The 16,732-nt window shown below is 40.1% G+C and overlaps 1 protein-coding gene across 2 annotated transcripts in view; it reads left to right on the plus strand.

Annotated features, from left to right (window-relative positions):
• The window catches only part of sh2d3ca (SH2 domain containing 3Ca), a 57,281-nt gene that overhangs the window by 7,425 nt on the left and 33,124 nt on the right, over positions 1-16,732 (plus strand). Inside the window, exon 1 of one of the 2 annotated variants that reach the window (XM_086300413.1) lies at positions 6,654-7,184. The exons of the other annotated variant lie outside the window; for it this stretch is intronic. Coding sequence (XP_086156539.1) covers positions 7,104-7,184 — 81 coding nt within the window. The 5' untranslated portion in view covers positions 6,654-7,103. Of the gene's footprint in view, positions 1-6,653; positions 7,185-16,732 lie in introns of those variants that run through there. 2 annotated transcript variants of the gene reach the window in all.

Genomic DNA, 16,732 nt, shown 5'->3' on the forward strand with positions numbered 1-16,732 from the left:
ATATATATTTATATATATATATATATATATATATATGTGTGTGTGTGTGTAAATTATGTGCATATGTCAGTATCTTAAACTTAACTAAAACAAACTTAGATCATTAAAAAAAACATTAAGCTTAGCAGTACAACTATTGTAAAAATGTGATCACTTCATTTGTAATTCAGTTTAAATTGTATTTATAGAATTCCAAATCACAACAAAAGTCACCTCAAGGCACCTTACATTTTAAGGTAGATCCTACAATAATACATTCAGAGAAAATCCCAACAATCAGAATCAGAAAGACTTCATTTATCCCCAAGGGGCAACTAACATACAACAGAAGAGCATAGCGTTGAAGATAAGAACAATAAGAACAGGATCGTATGACCCACTATTAGAAATCACTTTTGTGACATTGGGAAGGAAAAACTCCCTTTTAACGGGAAGCAGAACCAGGCTCAAAACCCAAACAAAGCATTGTTCTATTTATGGCTACTGGCCTGTCTTTTAGTTGTTGTGACAAAACTATTTTAGTTACTGAGTTTTTCAACTCACAAAACATTTCTTCAACCTTATACTTTGTTATACTTTTAATTCTGCATTCTTTCATTGTGATTCTTCATGTTATTGTCCAGTACCGTGCCGAAAAATGACCATGAATGTTATGTATTGATGGTGACAGACACTTTAAACAAGTATCCACTGACAGCTTTAACAGACCCACAATGGTCTGCTAAAAGCAAAATCCAAACTACATCCAATCAACTCAAAATTGAAAAGAAAATATTTTCACAGGCGGGCACAAATATAATTTCATGGTCACTGGCTTTCTGAAATAGAGCCTCCATTCTTTTTCTAGAAGGTTAGATTAGATGAAGCCCTCACATTTTTATAAATTATATGTTAGAGCTCCAGTTTAATTTCAGGCCACATGTCCTGCATCCACTATGAAACACTGTGCATTACAGCTAGAGAAGTGTGCCTTGAAATAAGCCATGGCTTCACTGCATAAACTCTACAATTACCGCCTAGAAAATGTTGCTGTTTATGATGTGGTCATATAAAACACAGGGTGCCTCATGAGTGTGTTATTCACACCAAGTTTGTAAAAAGTCTGATATATGATCAACTCGTGCCAGTTTTCCCAATTTAAAACCCTTGCAATGCTTTATAACCCAAGTTTGTTTCTTTCTCCCCACCACCATCACCCACTGTCCCACCCAGTCCTTGAAAGCTGCCAGCAATCCCTCCATCTCCTTCCATTTCTCTGAAACATTTATGACAGCTGATGTTTAAATCAGGAGTTGGCCTCACTGTTCCGTGTTATAATGTGAGAGACGGAGCCAATGACTATCTCTGAGGGGGGTGTGGGAGGTGTTTTCACATGTGCCCGCTCACACACGTTTACATTCATTTGCACACAGACACATGCAAACACAGGATCGCACATAAAGTGAAAATGAGACAAATTGTAGCAGAGAAAGGCATACAAACCAATCTGATGTGAGAAAGAAAATAAGCAATCAGTGAGAAAACCCCAAAAGCATTCAAGACAAGCACTTCATCTTTTCAGTTTTATCATAAAATATCCATAATACCCAATATCATCTATTTTTCATGGCGACACATGGTTGGTCAAGCAGTACATAGACTGATTTTGGTTTTGGACTTTTAATGAGAGATGTAATAAGTGTCTTCAAATGGTTTATAGTTGGTCAGTAAATAGACCAGACAACACTGTTTTATTAAGAAAAAATCAAAAACGTTTAGCTTCAGTGTGAGTTTGTTTTTGTGCCCATTAAGTGAACGTGTGGTTACTGTCTTTATGATTGTGTGTTTATTTTTGCCTGTGACCCAGCCTGTGCTTTGTCTCCTCTCCTGTTTTGTGGTTTGGTTGTACTTTGACAAAAGAGGCGGAGGTGAGCTGGTTCATATGAGATTTATTAACATATGTTTGCAACAGGACTCTTAAAATGAATCTGTGTGTGCACGTGCGAAGGGGCTCAGCTGTGTGTATGCGCCTTACTACATGTTTGATTATGCGAATGGTTTAAATTTCTAAAGTCTGTGTGAGTCTTTGTGCTGTCTGATTAAATTAAGGCAGTGCCCTGTGGGGGCATGGACGAGTGTGCCCGTGTGTGTGTATGTGTGACTATTACAGTAGATTGAATTAATGTGGCGCCTCTGCAAATGGGAGTGGGTGAAAACCATCAGGGCTGGTAACACACCCCTGAAAAGTGTTCGTTTACTATCCCTTTTTTATAACAGACAGAATACACTCGTGCAGAAAGCTTCACTTTCTGTAATGAAAAAGCAACTCTGAGTCTTTTGTGATTGCAAGAGTTCAGATATGCATTATGTAAGCCAGCCTGTTTAAAGTGGAACTATTGTGCTTTTCAATATTTGTCATGTATATACACGGTTACAATGGTAAAGGCTGACCTAAATTTTTTTTTGCTATTTATATTATTTCAAGAATACAAAACATGAGCTGTGAAGGAGCATAATAGACTCATTTTAAGAGTCCTCCAATGCTAAATTCTTATTTTTTTTTTTTATCAAAACTGGAAAACCATTATCTAATCCACTGATTTAGCCTCTCAATCAACGGCCATTTTTTAAAAATTTCTTATGAGGTCAAAGAAGCTTTTTATGGCTGCTCTCTTGCCATAGCCAGTGGTTTCAAGATTGCATTTCAGGACATGGATTGTTTAATTACACATAACCCAAACCTGCAAAAGATTGTAGTCCAAGTTCTATGACCAAGCAGACTACAAATTGAAATCTCAAAGCTTCTACCACCATTGTCCCTTTCCAGCAGATTTTGGATTTTCATATCTGTATAGAAATAAATGCATTAGAAACTAAAATAGAATTTAGTATATTCTTGTAAATGTCCTTACAGTTACAAACAGAAGCAAGATTGATATATGGGTAGGCATATATTATAACCCAAGATTGGTCTATCATATTGCTATCAGAGTATAGTTGTATATTTCAGTATGTTGTGATATGAACAGTTATTATGGCTTCTAGAAAGGCAATGTAGAGGTAGTCATGATATAATTTGGGAAATACATTTCATTAAACTAAATAAACAATTCAATATTTAATTTTTATTTTTAATAAAACTGTAACATTTCTGAATATTAAATGCTACGCTAACATCCTCACATCGATGATGTTGATAGATAATATACATATAGTGTCTTTGTTTAGCATGCTAACATTTGCTAATTAGCACTAAACAGTGCACAGGGGACATTTATGGAAAGTGTTTTTGCTGCCATTTGGATATAAACCAAAGTAGTGAAGTAGTACAGTTATGAACAAAAGCTTTTAGGCAATCCTCTTTTTTTTTAATGTTTTGGAGGGAAAATTTGCACATGCAGCAATTTATTGAGACACATGCAAACATGCATGGAAATACAGCAGATAAAGTGAAAAACAGAGTTTGTACAATTCTAACAAGCTTGAAAGTCAGTATTTGGTATGACCACCTTTATTCTTCAACAGCACCTGAACTTTCTTAGTCAAGCGTTGTTATAATTTCTTTAAGTAGTCGTCAGGAATAGTTATCCAGTCTCCTTTAAGGACATTCAGTTTGCTTCTTTGGATTTTTGCTGCCTCTGTTGTCTGTGAAGATGATCCCTCACTGCTTCAAAAATTGTTGAAGTCTAGAGTCTGGGGAGGCCAGACCACGACAGTAATTATATTTCCATCTGGTTATACTTTTACTACACTGGTGTAAACAACATCATTTTTTACTACCTCAGAAACTGCAGACTCTGAGAGAAAAAAAATTACTACATGACCAGTGCATTCTCAAGTATTCCCACAACTTTATCCACTCTTTTTTTAAGGTCACCATGAAGCAGAGATACTTGTCTTGATGGTATTACACAGTGTTTAATTTTTGACTAAGATGTGTCTAGTTGCTACAGCAACCAATTTGTGTAAAGTGTAGTCATTTTAATGTGATTAAAGCGAGTGGAGTTTTAATTGCACTGTTTAACACTTAAATGAATATTTTTCAAGGCCTTTGTGTGGATGGAGGCACAGCATTCCCAACAGACCTCTTTCTCTCTTTGTATCATTATTGCAGGCTTTGAAACGCATATCTGTGGTTCGATACGGATTAACCAGATCTGTCCCTCAGTAGATCTTTTCATTTCACACACGTTTTCATAAAAATATTTTCCTCTATTCCCTCACAAGCAAACACACTCACGTGCTTGTATCGCTATCTTTGTGAGGACATTCAATGAAAGTGAGGCCAAAAATGTCCTTACTTAAACAAAATCACACCAGTCCTCATAAGCATAGTTGAGCAAGTACATACACATGCACACACTTCATATCTTTGTGTGTCTCTCCACATTCACACACACTTTCATTAGTGTGATGCTTGCAGGCACATGCAGGGATTCTCCATTGTGTTCCCTATCAGCCTGCGGGATGGGGCTCACTAATTAATATTTAACTGAAGACCGCCTCCAACCAAGAGAGGAGATGCAGAGATAGAGGACTGAAAGGAGGGGAAAGTGGAAGGATCATGGTGTGGAGGAGAGGGGAAGGACAGGAGAGAGAATAGGCCGGGAAGGATCAGAAGGAAGAAAAGCCTGGAAGTCTGAGGTTAGGCTATTGATCACAAGGATAAGAAGGCAGGAGAGATGAGGGGAGGAGTACGGTGACAAGAGCAGTTGGAGAAATGCTGGATTTGACAGAGCCTAGAGAGAAGGAGATGACTTATGCAGAAGCACTGAAAAGAGAAAGGTTCAATGAATGGATGACAGTGAGAGCAACAGAGAAGAAACTGACAAGAATTTGAAGAAAATGTAGGAATGAGACAGACGTTTTCTGACAGAAACACTTCTTGTCAATGCAGAGATATAAAGAAAGATAGATGGATTTAAGGGGAAGCAGTAGCAGGAACAAAGTAAGGATGAAGCAAGGAAGAAAAAAAATGCCGCAGCTCCACACTGCAGCAGATGATATTTGTTTGACAAAAATTAATTCATCCAAGGATGAAGTTTGAGTTTTACAGAATTTGCTTTAAAACAATAACAGGCTGTGCTTCCTTTACCAGCTGTGTGAACCAAATACTTATTGAAAGGTAGCCAAACAGGCTACAATTATAGCAGCAAGCAGACTACCAAAGATACATATTTAAATATAAATATCAGTTTGTGGAGTGGCTTCAGGCTAGTCTAAGACACCCTAATTCTGACACATTTAATGATAAACTCTCTCCATGCATCAAATTGTAGATTTTTTTTTTCTCCCACATGTGTGGCAGATGTAACAGGATGTATGTTATGATTGTTTTGCCATGGTATTACAGAGGATTGAGAATAGAAAGGCACAAGGCCCCCCTCTTATGAGATTATTTGTGTCCCCGCTGTGTAATCTGTCTAATCCAGCACTGTATGGTTTGAGATTACGTTAAGAGGAGACGTTGCAGTTAATGAATCCGTCCTGTGTCTTGTAGCTCCTTATCGTTCAGGCTCTTTGTCTCTGGCTGTGACCTACTAACATGCATTCAGGAGGCAGATTAGAAAGGTGATTACTGGTATCATCCGATTCTGTGTGTATGTTTGTGTTAGTGGGGCGAAAGATGACCTCAGATGACAAATTGAAAAGAAGGAGCATGTCGCTCTCCTTCTCAGCCGCTTTCTCTCTCCTGTATCCGCCTCTCGCTTTCCTGCATTGGTGCGGACCTGACTAAATGCAGTGTCAGAATTTTGGATGCTGTCAAGGCTCTGGCAGTGTTTCCATGGCGAGGCGTCCTCAATGATGTCACTCACTCGGGCCTCTGGAGACAGAGCCCCACCCCTCCTGACATCTCCCTGCCGGTATGTGCGCGTGTGTTTATGTGTGTCTCCATGTGAAATGGGCCAGTGAAAATCACACCATGTTATCCTTGAAACACCTGCCTGTGTGTTTCAGCCCGTAATGAGCTGTCTAGCTGCAGTCTGCATGGGTTGGAGAAACACATCATTATATCCTGCAACACACACACACACACACACACACACACACACACACACACACACACACACACGCACGGGAAGATTTCTGCCAACGTTATTTCACCACGGGAAGCCAATGCGTTTTGGAGGCTGCTATAGTAACATATAGTGGCATGTGAAAATGTAGGTGGAATAAAAGGTGTGAGTGTGCATTCAAGCATTTGTGGAGGGGGTGCGGTCTTGTCGGGTGTCTTTCATGGCAAAAGAAAGGTTAGATTCCTTTGGGAGGCTGCACACGTACTCTTCTCACCCTCCTTGCACCCTCATCTTCTTCATTCATCATCTCATCTCTTAATTATCTTTTCTTTTTCTCCTCCCCATCTTTTCCTTACTTTCTCTCTGTTTCACTCCCTCCGTCATCTCCTCCACCCCCCACCACTCTCCCACCCCCCCTGTCAGCATTGTCTCAGCCCTGGAGCGGGGGTCATCAGGAGGGTGGGTGGGGTTTCTGCCTTCAATTCGACAGCACTCCTCTCTGCTTGTGCCTCCTAGCGTTCAACCCCCTCCCCTCTTCTCTCCCTCCCTCCTTCCATCCAACCCTCCCACCCTCTCTCCCACTGGTCCACCCTCCCCCCACCCACACTCCTTTCATCAGCAAGCAATGAGGTAATCCCTAGCAGCCGCGTGAAGTGCAGCAAGTGCAGTGAGAGGGAGAGAAGCGAGAGCAGAAGCGAGAGAAGCCGGTGCAAGGCAGAAGCAGCGAAGATGTCAGGAGCTGTAATACCACTGGCTGTTATCAGTACCAGCTGTTAGCAGCTCGCTCGTAGGTAATAGCTGATGTTGTCACAGGCAGCTGCATGCAAGCTGCAGCTTTGGTGTTAGCGGTTTTAGCTTGTAGCCTGTTTTTCTTTCTTTTCTGTTTTTTTTGTAGTGGTGGCACTATGTTGAGTGGCTGTTAGCCAGACAGAGAGGCAGGCAGGGGTGGGACAGGCTTAACCCAAGGGCTGGTGTTTAGATTGGACACCCCGGGTGGGGAAGAGAGCGTGAGACAGAAAAGGGAGAGGTGAAGTAGTAGAAAAAGAAGAAGAAGAAGAAGAAAAAAGAGTGAGGTTTGAGAGAAGGTAGCAGAGGTGTGTGCCCACCATGACGGAGAGGTGTAGTCTGTGGAGTGCCCTCTCGGCTGCAGCATGCTGCTTCTATCGGGGATCCTTCATGCAGGTGCAGGTGAGTGAGCATTTGTGTGTGTGTTGTGCTTTTACTGTTTAATACTCTGCATATGTGCAGTATACGGTCCAAGTTTCCTTGTATTTGGTGCATTTGTGTATGCATGTGTGTATGCATGTGTGTGTTTGTGAAGGTTCACGCTTCTGTATATTTGTGGGAGGTGTGCTGACTGCTGGCTCCTCTTCTGTCCCGGCAGCTGGTAATGTCAGCCTGCCTGGTAGTTGGCAGTCTGATGATATCATAGACTTTGTACAGTACTTGGGTGTCAGATAGACTGTGTGAAAACAATGTGCGGAGTGAGTTAGAGGGAGCTGGTGAGGGAGGACAAGGGTTTGTGTGCGTGGCTTTGAGAAAGAAACCATGGGAATATGCGTTTGCACTTTGCATGGTTGTGTATGGGAGGCAGAGAGGGAAAGTGTGTGCGGTACAGTATTCTACGGTATCAGTTGTACTTTGGTCTAATTTAGTCTTGCTGCTGGAAACCCAATATCTGCCCTTATTCCTGGACAAAATGACACCAGCGGTATATTTGTGTTTGTGTCTGTAATTCCATTAGTGATGCTTGATATTGAATGATCATTGGCGAAAAGCTTGTTTCAAAATTTCAACTTTTTAAAGGAAAACAAACTAACAGCTCAGTTCGGGAGGAGTGGGTAGTGATGCTTTTTTGGGATCTACTGGGGCAAGGATGTTCAGAGTGGGAATAACAAGGCTTTCACATGACAGGAGTAATAGAAGAAGAAAATAACAGCAATGGATGAGATAATAAGAAATGACAGACTTTGGGGTACAAAAGAATGTTATTGCCTGAAGTTGTAATACTGAGCTGGACTGAAGTGGCTCTTCTCTTCTCTTCTCCCTGCTACATGTGTTTGCAGCCAACTGTGCTGATATAATTATGCCTTTACAATGAACAGGAAGGATGCAGAGTTGTTTACAACTCGCTGTGTTTAAGCAGGCTAATCCCCATGTTAAGCGTTGACTTGTCCCACCTTGTCTCTGGCAGCAGGACATTTTGTCAGTGTCACATCTAGCTGAGAGAGTCTTCATCCTGGATTACTTTGGTTGTCTTTTTGCATTTAATACATATGTCCGTCTTAGAGAAAGACACGCAGAGATTGTTGGCTCTTTTCCTTCTAGTTTTTTCTTTGAGGCATCTGCTTTTGTTTAGAGTGAAGTGATTCAGAGCTCAGAGTAATGAAGTTATTTTAATTAAATCTGTCATGAGGTTCCTGTGTAGTGGTGGTTTTGGTGGGGCTAAGTGTGTGCGAGTGGGGGGTAAATTAATTAGCAGTCGTTGAACAGTTAGCGTTAAGTGGGCGCTTTCTAATGTAAGAAAAAAAAAGAAACATTCACAGCAACTCAACTTTGTTTACAAGCAATGTGATTTTTGTCTATAGACTGATATTGATTCCCCGATCCATTCCAATTAAACATAGACTGTCAAGCACAATACTGCGTGTCACGTAACCCAAACTGTGTGCGACAGAGAGCTCAAGGCTTCAATCATTACCTGTGCACTTCAACACCACACTGCTTCTTCTTTTTCTTTCCCTCCAGGGGTTCATTTGTTAGATTATTTGCACTTGTTACACCTTTTGTGTTAGATACTTGCAACTGGTGATCTTCCATTATGAAATAAATAAATAAATGAATAAATAAAAACCAAAGTGATTGTTTCACTGGTGTGTGAAGCCATTAGAGGACCCACTAATGCTGTGATATCTCTTCTCTTGGTGCTTTATGTCCCTAAAAGCTGAAGCGCTCTGCTTGATGAATATAACATTCACTGCTGTTATGTCATTTACGGTACTTTGAGTGAGAATTAACTGGTGGTTTGAATATGTAATTTTACCAGGTAATTACAGTGTAACAAGCAATACTAAAACACTTATTCTGTACTTTTTATTTACTTCTCAGCAAAATGATTTGTTATAGAATCCATGTCAAGAAAAGACACAGATATATTTTTATGTAAAATTCATGGTTAAAATCTAGCAACAGTTGTGCTTTTTTTCCATAATGACAAATAAGTATGTTATTCAGTATTTTCAACATGCTTGTAAAGTAATTATTTATGGTGTATATTTGCGCTACCGGTAATAAATACAGACTGGTTTTGGCTTCACCAGTGCTCATTAATAGCAAGAAATAACAGAAAGAAAAAAAAAAAGGCAAAAACTGAGACTATTGTACTTTCTTTTAAACCCAGAGACAACCCAGATATACAGTAATGAACCAAAAAGCTCATAGATGAGATGAAGAATGATGTCAGAACACATTTACACTTGTCGAAGTAAGTGTAAGTCAGCTACACAATCAGTCTTCATATCTTGTCAGTTACACTTGAGTAAAACTAGGACAGCAATCTCATTGCGACTAGGAAACATTGGTGGTTACCCGGCAAATACACTGCCAAGGACCGATTTAAAGGAGTTGCAGTAGCCAACTTGTAGGCTGGAAATTGATCGTGCAAAACCATAACCTGTTGGTGACCACTTTCAATAGTAAGGTGACCACACAGGTCGCAACCTGACGCCATGCAGGTTGTGATCAGACTCGGACTGGCAATCACCGTCAGACAGATTGGTGAAGATTTGCAAAATGCAAACTCACTGCAATCGGTGTTAGTCAGTCTGTGCCAAAGAGTGGAACTTCTTTGCAATAGAGGACTGCCTTCTAGTTATATTTCTATGTAAAAAGCATGGTTGCTGAGTGCCTGTGTTATTGTGCAGTTTAATCGCCATCCTGCAGCAAGTACGTTGCTCTTTGTTGAGGAATTTCTGAATTTCCGTTTCAAATCTATGAGGCTGGACTCTGAATATAAGTAGTTAATTTCTATTTAATGTTAATAACTGTGTTTGTAGATGGCGAGTTTAGATTTTCACAAATTTATCACACTTAATCGCTGTATTATCACAAAAAGACTGCACGCAATCGCCAGCTTGACCCCATTCATTTGCAAACTGAAGCCATCGCCTTCTTGACACAACAAAGTCACTTTGAGGATGGTAACTGACTGTGAGTGGTTACAGACCTGCTCCCCATCTTCGAAGCAAACATTTTAAATGCAACAAGATCGCAAAATTGTTGCACACGGTCACAATAACTGTCTTCAACCACTGAATGTAGCTTACCCAATGCACTGGATTCAGGAGAATCAGGGGAAACTTTGGAAAGTTTTAATGTTAATACTTCTCAGCCAAGTTTTAAAAGCATAATTGCAGCCAAAAGGGTCATATACTATAATCATCTCTTAGAGTAATTTATGAATTAATTAATAACAGTACATTGTTGTGCGGCTGACACACCGAAATGATGTTAACACAGTGACGGTGTTCTGTGACCTCAGCTCATCAGCTGTATCAGTGAAGGGAGATTACACTTGATCCCCTGGTCTAGACTGCAGTATGAACACACACACATTCATACACACAGGCATGCAGCTTAACCATTGTATTCATTATGTGCCCAGTGCTTCCAGCGCGTCTCTGTAACTGGGACAATATAACTGCCTGCTGGACTCTTGCAGTGGTTTGAACCTCCAGAAAAAGACACACACATGCACACTAATGCACACATGGAAAAAACTTGAATTCATAAACAGATGCACGGACATGTAAATACACAGAATGATCTTTTCCTCTACTTTGATTGTTTTTAAAGCTAATCCTTTTTGTCTAGCGTCCCAACCCCCCCAGTCCACCAATTGTATCTCACTCGCCTCTGTAGCCTCATTCCCTGCTGACCTGACAGCATGTGGCAGCCATCATGCCAGCCAGCAGCCGTTTTCTCTGTCCTTTAGCATTCCTGCAGCTTTACCATATCTGGAACTGTATCTGTCAACCTCCAGCCGTGGTTCATGCCACCTCCCTGCCATCCAGTCCCATGGGCAGAGAGAACCAGTTTTCAGCAAACTGATACTCATTGATCTAGAGATTTAGGCCAGAATAAGGCGATGCATATGTGAAAATCTGGTAGTTTGTTTACACTTTTTAAAAAACAATTCTTTTTGCATAGTCTATACCAAAAGTTACTGTTTCTTTTCTTCAAAAAGACCACAATTAACTTTGAGAGTTTAGATTAGATTCAATAAGAGTTGGCCTAATTTCTTTTTCTTTTTTTGGAGAATGTCATCAGGGTTTAGGGACTGTCAGAACTTGACCGGGGTTTTTTATTTATTTGTCAAACTAATTAAGTAATTCAAAGCAACAATAGAAAATGTTGATGAAACAGTACATTTATGACCTACTGCAGATGGATTTTTCTAGAAATCCTGCTACAAATAGATCTTAAATATTAAACTAGCCAGCGTTATTGCATTGGAATCCCTTCTGTAATGTCGTGTCCATGTATTGTCTACATTCCCAGGAGGAGCTCAAAATTTAATAACCGAGATTGAACCTAGTAGCACTGTCCCTTTTAAGTCCTCTATATGATGGTCATATCGCTACACAGTCTCTGCTTTGACTTTATTAGCTTGAAAGAAACAAAAATCTCCTCTTGCATGACAGATGACGTTGTCTTAAATTGGTAGGAAGCCCTTGGTTGGTTTTGGTCAACTCGCTCTGTCAGAGCAGGTTTACCAGTAATCATTTTGTGAGTCAGATCCCCAGGGGGTCCTCTGTTTCATATTAGCTTTACCCATCACCCCAGTCCCTGTCTAGTCATTGCTAAGCTAGCTGTAGAAGATATGGCCCTGTTAATGCCTTTATGTGTGTGTATCTGTCCAAGCCAGAAACGGAGCCCAAACCAATTGGTATGTTTTAGTATTGAAATATTCACCATGTAATCCCCTCTTCTCCACTCCTCCTATCTCTCTCTCCCTCTCGCCCTCCTCCCCAAAGCTTTTCACCACAAATCCTCTTTTGGCGTGCCTGCCTGTCACACCCTGCAGGCAGGCAGTGTGAAGGGCAGCTGTGTGCGTGTGTGTGTCTGCTTAAATTGCCTTGTTTCAGAGCCCATATCCTCATTAGAGTGCTGTGATGTTTTTGGCACTAATGAGGAGCAAGGCTGCCTGTGTGTGTGTGTGTGTGTGTGTGTGTGTGTGTGTCAGCTACGTACGTGTGTTTCACATCTGCATGACTCTGTGTTTGTGTGTGTCCGCTTAGTTATTGCTTCATAGTAGAGATGATGAAACAATATTGTTTGGGCATTAGCTGAACAGAAAGCATAGTTTAAGCCAACGTAATTGATCAGCAATTATTTAGAGCAGTTAGCTCTATAAAAACTGTTTAATACTTGCAAATGTTTTTGGTTTATTGAGTTTTTATGGCTCAAACTAACACATTAAGTAGGAATGAATGATAAACCCCTAATACAGTCAAAGAAATAGCTGTTGTCTTCCTAAATAAAACCTTTGAGCATTTACTCATTATATTCATTGCATATTGTTTTTCCTTTCCAAAAGGGCTTCAGATTAGTCTCTCAAAAACACTATTTGTGTTAAAAAATACAGCTGCCAGTTTTGGGAGGGAAAGATGAGACTATAGTACAGTTTTAAGGACCCCCCTCTATTGGTAGGAGACAAGAAAAGATAACATTGTCAGTGCTTTGGATCCTTATCTATCCGTCTTATCTCCTTACAGGCTTTACAAAACCTTCCTCTATCTTTGCTCCTTTAAAAGGAAAGCTATTTTTTTAGTGTGACTGCTCAAAATTTTTGTCAAGAAGGCATAAATATAAATTTAAATATGCTTACAGTAAGTCAAGGACTTGCTGCACTATAGAAAATGATTGCACAGTTGGATTCAGTAGAAAGTGCTCTGCTCTGCGGGAGAACTGTTAAAGAAGGGATGTACTCTAACTGCTAATTCTCACTTTATATACTTTATTATTCAGTTTCAGCTACATTAAGAGTACAAGTACACATATAACATAAGGAGGGGGCTGGGGGGTGGCGGCAGAGGAACGGTGTTGATCAGTCGATTAATACAAATGTGCTGTTAGTGGTTCCCTTGAATGCAACTCAAGTGTTTTATGACCAAATTTCTACTAAGTTTGTTCTTAGTCCTCTATAGAACGTCACTTTTCTGCACAGTGAAGTCTGGAAGTCTTTGACTTTCAACTAATCTGACTGTCCGACTGGTCAGGCCTTTGGTGCATTTAATTTCCTTGTCCATTTCCTGTCTATTCCTCCACTGCATCAATCCAATAAAGGCAAAAAAAAAAAAAAAAATCCATAAAATAAAAAGCAAAATACCTGCAGCCCCTAACCAGCATTTAATTATGCTCTTACTCAACTTTCAGCAGCCAAAGCCAAACTGCGGACTTAATGCATTTGTGCTTAAAGCCTCTTACTGTGAAACTGATTTGGAAAGTGTTGAGTTTGCTTTAACAGCATGAGTCCACAAGTATTTAATTTCTTCAGCAGTAATTTGTCCCTCTGATACATTGTGCTCGGGCGACCCTTAAATCTTCATTTTGGCTTAGGACGTCAGATAAAGCACAGAAAGTTAAGTGGTTTTCCAGCTCCAGGTCACTGTCAGGCAGGTTACTCAAAAAGATAGAACAAGCGCTTCCATTTGTAAAGGGATGAAGTGTGGATTTACATATGTACTGACAGTTGGTTCACTGAGCATTTTATCTAATAACGGTAAACTGTTTACAAGGTTGATTGTACAAATTAAATGCTCAGCTCTGAATGTGATCAGTCTTAGACCTACAGGCAGTCACGTAAAGGCATTCGTTTCAGCAGTACTGTAATATGCATGAATGTGATCAGTGATATCTGTGTGCATAATACAGACTGTCTAGTAAAAAATGTATCTTCAGAAACTCTGTGGTTATGCAGACTCAGACTCATAACATACTCACTGTTCAAACAAGTGAAAATGCAAAAAAGGAAATGGTCTCTTCATATCGTGACTTGAAGCTGCAGGCCAGGATCATAGAGCTTTCTGGCTCAGTGCTGCATGTAATCGTCTGCTCTTTCCTGACATGATAGAAGAAAGCTCTAAAATAAAATAACATAAGAACATAAACCTGTGGTAAATGCTCCGATGCATTCAATTACAGTCTGGGCTTTTTAAACAGGCGATGACGGAGAAGTGATTATTCTCAAGAATACCTGGCTGCATGTGAAAATAAAGTGCCCTGTGGCTCATTATTATATATTTTTTCTCTTCTCTTTAAACATATACGGTGGAGGACTTAAAGTAATAACGTGAATATTTGCATTCAAGTTTTTACATCATTTAGTGCCGTTGCCTCTACAGACTTTGAAGTCACAGGTTGTTTTACTTCTTCAGATGTCTGAATCTACATATGGAGAGCTTGGTAAAACACACCAGATAATAGAAACCATTGTCTATAAGAGATGGATGCAGAAGCAAAAATCTATGTGTGGGAGGAGCTAGGGGTGGTAGTAGGGCTGTGCGATATGACCAAAATCTCATATTCCGATAGAAGACATCTGTTGTCCGATAACGATATAAATCACAAAAAATTGTACAATTTCTGTGAATCTCGGGCAGCTCGACTTGCGTGAAGTGTTTCCAGCTGGGCGTTGTGTACCCAGATCGAATGTTTTAACTGATGCATGATACTATACATTTTTAGACATAAGTTGTAACGGCCGCTGTTTTCTTTGTGAGTATTTATTACACGGCGTGCTGCGGGGAAAAGCCTGTTCTAAAGTTTGAGTCTAGGGTTTATTTTTTAGCACCTGACTCTTTTTTTGCTTCTCATCCGTAAACTCTCTGCATACTCTTTCACGTGATTTAGTTTATTTTGAAAAGTCTCAACAGGATCTTGAGCTTTATTCTGAAAGGTTTATGTGGGAAAATAAACAAGCGGACACGTGATGGTTTTACCGTCGTTGTTGCTAACGACAACGCATAAAAACAGGCGCTTGTCCGTCCGTAGTGTGTTAAAATTTGAATCTAGAAGTTGAATAACAATTCACATCCAGTTAGGATTGTGCAGTCTAATATCGTTAGCGATAATAGCTGTATACGTTTTTATGTGATTATAAAAATGTTAAGATGTGATATTATAGTGCGTGGAATAACAAGATAAGCCCAGGCATGAGAGCATGAGGCGTATCCAATGTTTTAGTATCTAAAAAGCGAGCTACTTTCCAAAAAAGCACAGTACTTTTCAAAATACGTGAGAAAACTGTTCTTGCATAAGGTGGAAACGACAAACTCGTTTCACCACTTGAAGCAAAAACACAGCAAAATGAAGTGCAACCGTGATACGTAGGAGGAGATGCTAGCAGCTGGAGATGTGCGATCCAAATGTAAACGAATGGCTCCACCAAAAGTCGCTGGAGTGCTCCAATCTGTGTGACAGGAAGAGCAAACAGCAGATGGAAATGACTCATGCTGTTACATGGTGGAAAAGCAGCACTTTAAGCAGCTTGTTTCAAAGCTTGACTCAAGATACAACATCTCAGGTAGGAAATATTTTTCAGTTTCGTTATGTGACGGTGTTGTGGAGCTCCTGAAGAGTTGCAAGGTTAAATTATTTTAGTTATTGTTAAACCAAAATGTTAGGTAGTTAGATTATAGTTTTGCTTAAATTTTCCATTGAAAAAGAACATTTACTTACATTTCTAAATGCTTCAACCTGCAAGTGTCAATTAAACACTGTTCAGTGTTTAGTTTTCTGGGCATTTTAACATGGGCACCTTTGTGCTTCTGTAGCCTAGTGTCCATTTGAAGAACTGCAGGTTTGGCACTTGTTTACTGGCTTCATTTTCTAGCCACTGAGGTTGCTGCATCCTCACAAAGTTTCAAAAAGGATGATTATATTAAGAGAGGAATGGATGCTAAAAAAGCATGGACGCGCCACTAAATGAAGAGAAATGATCTTATTGGGAAAACCTTCTCACTGTGAACATAAGAGATTAATTACAGACTGAACTCTAGGTTGATTGCATTGCCCATTAGCTTTAGAGTTTATGTATGTGCAGTCACTTTGTTCACCACTGATTGAGAATAATACGCTGTTCTCTCGCCATCTCCAAGTCCTCGTGTCTTCATTCATTTACAAGTTCTAATGTTGAGTTTTAGGATGATTGATGGAAACTGTTGGTTTTTGGAAACAAACTTTTCGAAGTGAAATGGATGCTGAAAATCAACCCTCACCAGCGTCTCACCAAGGAAATCACACATGCCTGTAGATCCGCGCATACGCATTCAAAGCTCACAGATGCTGGGAAAAACACAGCTGAGAGGGAGTGTGGCATAGTGAAGGGATTTGAGGCAGGAGGTTGCCAATTGTTTGCTCTCTTCATCTTTGACCTCTTCTGACCTCGGAGAATGCAGAGGCTTTTGGATCTTAGGCTGCTGCAGCTTTAAAGACTCAGTTCTACCAAATGAAACAAATAGCCATTCTGGCATGGGCGAGTTGTGCGCACATGCTTTAATTTCCATTGTTTCATACAAAAAGTAGGGCCTTCTGGTTTGAAATGACATACAATAAGTGCAGTCTGGAAGACGGCGCCTACGCAGACGTTGAGGTCATGCTGATAATGGTGAGAGTGTTCTTTTGGTGAATGAGTAAACTTGACCACAAAATCAGATCACAAAATCACAAATCAC

Source organism: Aulonocara sp. 'chitande type north' Nkhata Bay, linkage group LG7 (genome assembly GCF_057382095.1).
Source record: "Aulonocara sp. 'chitande type north' Nkhata Bay isolate Kocher_YH1m ecotype deep benthic linkage group LG7, A_spYH_male_GT1.1, whole genome shotgun sequence".
NCBI lineage: Eukaryota > Metazoa > Chordata > Actinopteri > Cichliformes > Cichlidae > Aulonocara > Aulonocara sp. 'chitande type north' Nkhata Bay.